General features: G+C 55.3%; 1 protein-coding gene across 1 annotated transcript in view; it reads left to right on the top strand.

Annotated features, from left to right (window-relative positions):
* Positions 1-4,770, top strand: part of PFKP (phosphofructokinase, platelet) — a 54,344-nt gene that overhangs the window by 33,758 nt on the left and 15,816 nt on the right. The window contains 4 exon segments of the mRNA XM_010836403.1: positions 180-275; positions 1,522-1,614; positions 2,187-2,312; positions 4,257-4,412. Coding sequence (XP_010834705.1) covers positions 180-275; positions 1,522-1,614; positions 2,187-2,312; positions 4,257-4,412 — 471 coding nt within the window.

Below are 4,770 nucleotides of genomic sequence, written 5' to 3'. Positions count from 1 at the left end.
TGCTTCTGCCGTCCGGTCCCACCTTCTCACCCCGGGCGCCTGGACCTGCTCGTGTCCTTAGGAAGTGCTGCTGATGAAACCGGGTGACCGCGTGTCCCTGGAGACAGCCCAGTCAGTTGGGCAGAGGCCCCCATTCAGAGTGGTTTAGGCATTTGAGGGTTTCTTCTTCCATCTCCTAGAACCGTGCCCGGAAGAAAAGGTTGAACATCATCATTGTGGCCGAAGGGGCCATCGACACCCAGAACAAGCCCATCACCTCGGAGCAGATCAAGGAGGTGAGTATGCTCCACGCCGTGCCTGCCTGACAGTGGGCTGTTCCAACACTTGGGCGAGGTGAGGTTTGGAGTAGGGTGCTGTTAGGTAAGTATTCCTGTTCTTCTTGATGGTTGAAAATAGTTTCATGACGACCGTGGCTTCACTGGCATGAGGATCTCACAGCTCCTGACTTCTAGGGAGCCCATGCCTCTGGAATACTGTCAGGAATATTCCTGAAGGCCCCAGGCTCTCCTGAGACAGAGGACATGAGATTTGGCAGGGTTAGAAGGTTCCAGGAGCCGGGGGGGTCAGCACAGTCATCCTCTCTCCTGCTGGAGCATCAGCTGAGCCTTGCTCATGGAGGAAGTGCTCTGCTGGCCTTAGTGACCGCCCCTCCACCCTGTGGGGGGGCCGGCCCCATGCTCCGGCTGCAGGGCTGCTTGTCTGGTGCTGGCTTGTCCGGCCTGGGAGGGACTGACTGGGCTCCCGGTCACCCAGGTAACTGGGCAGGCTCTGGACGCAGTGCTGGGGAAACGCCCACGGGGTCTGGTGGAAACTGCCCATCAGGGGAGACACGTTCTCAGCGTGGCTTTGCAAGTTGGCATCTCCGCCTTTTCTGCGCCCCCGACCAGCTGTTCACCTGGTGATTAAAATATCAAGAGATCTGTGACAGTTGTCTGCTGGTATTTACAGAAATAATGAGTACGATCAGAGCAAAGATTTTCTTACCCGCTTAACTGAAGTTGATATTTGACTGTGGAGGATGAGAGCCGGAGGGGGACCATGGGATTCCCACACCCCAGCCCCGACGTTTTCATAGAGTAAATGAGGGCCACTGGGGACACGGGACCTGGCCTGGCCACCCAGCTGGTTCTCGTGGCCCTGGCCATAGGGGATGCCTGGAGTTACTGTGTTGTGCTTTTCAAATACAGCCTTACAAATTTAAGGTGATTCATGGGAAAATTTACATTTTTATAAAGTATCCATGCTTTTAAATACAAGCTATAGAAATAGTATCTTTAAAAACCTGTTTTAGTTATGTTCACTGGCAAAGTAGGAGAGACAATGGTTTTACCTGCAGTTAAAGCATTTTTTTTTTTTTAAAAAGTGATTTTGCCAAGCTGTTGAACATTCTTTCAGGAAGTAAAATTAAGAAGCTAGGACATTCTTGCATGTAGATACGCATACGGGTAGAGCCCTTCCCCGATTCCTAGCCCCCTGTGCTGGACAAGATGACATGCCCGGCCGTGTCCTGTTTCCCCTCAGCTTGTGGTCACGCAGCTGGGCTACGACACGCGAGTGACCATCCTTGGACATGTGCAGAGAGGCGGGACGCCATCAGCCTTTGACAGGATTCTGGTGAGTGAGGCTGGAGCTGGCCAGGCATGTCCCAAGGCAAGGAAAGCTTCTGGGATCGCAAAGGGACCAGGTTGCTCCAAAGACTGGGTGACATGGTGGAGCCATCAGTGAAGGGCGTCTCTGCCTACAGTGCTGGGTGGCTTTTCCCTGAAGTCCCTGGGAGACCTGCTCACCAAGGGGGTTCCTTGGCCCCCAGCCACCCACTGGGAGACCCCACCAAACATGGGGGACAACACCCAGAAGGTGGACAGGCAGTGTTCGTGTGCAGGTTTCTAGAAATGGACCCAGGGACCACAGAGACCCAGAGTGCAGTCTCTGTTTCCTGCTTTGCACGCCTCTGAGCCCCCAGCCCCAGTGGCTGGTTCTTACTGGATTCGAGCTCTTTGTTGGCGGGGGGTTAGAAGTAAGCAGGAAGGACTGAGTGACTAACAGAGACTCGGGGCAGGAGAAGCTAGGGGGAAGCTGAGGATGCAGCTGGTCTTGCCTGAACCAGGCAGGCCTCTGCCTAGTACAGCAAGCTGGGCTCCAGGCAGGCGGAGGGCCGGCTCTGAGCGTCATGATGTTGTTTCCAGGCCAGCCGCATGGGGGTGGAGGCCGTGGTCGCCCTCCTGCAGGCCACTCCCGAGACCCCGGCTTGCGTGGTGTCACTGAGTGGGAACCAGGCAGTGCGGCTGCCGCTGATGGAGTGTGTACAGATGGTGAGTGCGGGCGCGGGCTGGGTTCACTGCACGAGTGAATGACCTTCCCCAGGAGCCCCCATCCCCAGGGGGTGGACGGCAGAATGGGGGTGTTGGCTCCCGTCTCGGTCCTGTGACACGAGCAAGCCGCCTCCATGGCGAGTCTAGCCTATCCTATGGGGGGCATCCTCTGGGCGCCTGTGTGCTTCCTACCAGGCCAGAGATAGCCCTGCAGGGACCAGGATCTTCACAGGGCAGGAGGGACAGTCTAGCCTCTCCAGGGTCAGCCTCTCCCACCCTCCTGTCCCTGAGACCCTTGCATCTGTGATGTGACATAGGTGGGGGGCCTGTCTCAGGTGATACCCTGACGTGCAGCACCTCCTCAGGCCCATTTCCTGGTGGACTGTCCACTAGGTGAGGCGGCCGTGGAGTTGCATTAGAAATTGTTACCATTTATTTTTCAAAGTCTCTTCATGACTATCGATTTATTTCATCTTCTCAGTGGCTCTGAGGTGTGTGGATTTTATAATGTGTACAGAGCGGTGATTAAGTCAAGGGACTTGTTGAAAGAAACCTTAGAAACATACTTTCCAAAAGCCTGTGGCAGTAAATGAATCCTGTGTGTGTGCACGTGTGTGCATCTGTGTCTGAGTGTGTACATGTATCATTCATGTGCGTCTGTGTGTGCATGTGTGTGTGTGCAGGCGTCATGCATGTTTGTGCACGTGTCACGTGTGCTTATGAGTGTGCACGTCATCCATGTGTGTGCACATGAGGATGTGCACGTTTGTGTCTGTGTGCATATGTCATGCCTGTGTATGAACGTGCGTGTGTCATGCATGTGTATGAGTGTGCACCTGTCGTGTGTATGAGTGTGCACGTGTGAGTGCATGTGTCATGTATATGTGTGCATGCCTGTGTACATGTGTCCTGCATATTTCTGTGTACACGTGCTATGCCTTTATGTATGAGTGTGCATGTGTCATGTCTGTGCACATGTGCATGTGGGAATGTATGTGCATGTGTCGGTGTACACGTCATGCATATGTATGAGTGTGCACATCATGCGTGTGTATGAGTGCACATGTGTGTGTGCACGTCATGCATCTGTGTGCATGTCTGTGTACACATCACGCCTGTGTGTGTATGAGTGTGCATGTCATGTGTGCGTGTATGAGCGTGTGCACGTGTTATGCATGTGTGTGCGTGTGTCGTGTGTGGAGTGTGAGGCTGTGGCTCAGAAGAACAGAACATGGAACGACGTGCAGTGGTTTACTGTGAGCACATTTCTTCTGTCCAGGCTCTCTCTGTTTGGAGACAGAGGCGGCTGGTACCACTGGCTTGTCCTCCAACGACCGGGCGTCATGGTGTCTCAGCCTGACGGTCGCAAGGCCACAGCCGGCCCCTCCCTGACCAGCTGCTGCTTGCTGGGTCTCTTCCCAAGGGCCGGGCATGTGGTCATTACTACAGACGACAGCAGAAGTAGGGGGCATTTTTCTTACCGCACAGCTGAGGAAACTGACGTTCAGAGAGAGGGGTGACTCGCCTGGGATCCTGGGGCTGAAAGGGGGAGTTGGTGCTGGACCCCAAGTGCTCTGGCTCCAGGACAGATCGGAAGCCCGCCCGTCTGCCCCTGCCCCCGGGAGCCAGGTGGTTTCTGTTTGCTCTTTCCTCACCAGGGTCAAAGGGGATCCTTCGGAGCCTGGCCTGGGAGACTCACCTCCTGGCCTTGCTCTCGGGGGCAGGATCCCTGAGATCTCAGGACCCACTGACCCTGCGGTGCCTCTAGTCCTTTTCTACGAAGCAGTCTGTGTGGCGGTCGGGTGGTGTGGGCTCGCTGACCCCAGCTGCCGGCTGCAATGTCCAATTTGAACCAACCCGGGATGGAAGAGCCCAGCTGGTTCTGTGTCCCCGGCCCAGATCCGGGGACACACTAAGTCCTGACACGTTCTTTCTTCCTTACAGACCCAGGAGGTACAAAAAGCGATGGATGAGAGGAGATTTAAGGATGCCGTCCGACTCCGAGGAAGGTGACTGTTCTGAAAACTGTTTCCCTGAAGCCTCTGTTTGTCAGCGTGTGCCCAGGTTGCGCTGCTTCTGTCTCAACATAAGAAGCCAGAAGTGAGACAGGAGGCACTGCTTCTGCTGGTGGATGGTCTGGGTGGCTAATTAGAGGGAAATGTGTTTGTTTTTTTGTTGAGGTGGAGAGGTGTTCAGAAGCTGAGATGACAGAGAGCCTGACATGTGGGTTGCTAGCATTCCAGGAAAGAAACTAGCTGCATTCTGGACGCAGCCCCCTCAGCCCCCTCACACAGCGTCCATCCCAGACTCTGGGACCGCCTGGGGCTCCTTTCCAGATCGAAAGCCCGCACCGCAGCCACCCGCGCCCCGCGCAGGCATCGTCTGAGGCCCCTTCTCCCCGGGAGAGCCCATCTGCTCTGTCCTACTCTCTAGCCTGTGGTCCGACTCCAGCCTTTTC

Source organism: Bison bison, unplaced genomic scaffold (genome assembly GCF_000754665.1).
Source record: "Bison bison bison isolate TAMUID 2011002044 unplaced genomic scaffold, Bison_UMD1.0 scf7180017864063, whole genome shotgun sequence".
Taxonomy (NCBI): domain Eukaryota; kingdom Metazoa; phylum Chordata; class Mammalia; order Artiodactyla; family Bovidae; genus Bison; species Bison bison.
Note: the sequence above shows the minus strand (reverse complement) of the source record. Positions and strands in the feature narration are given on the sequence as shown.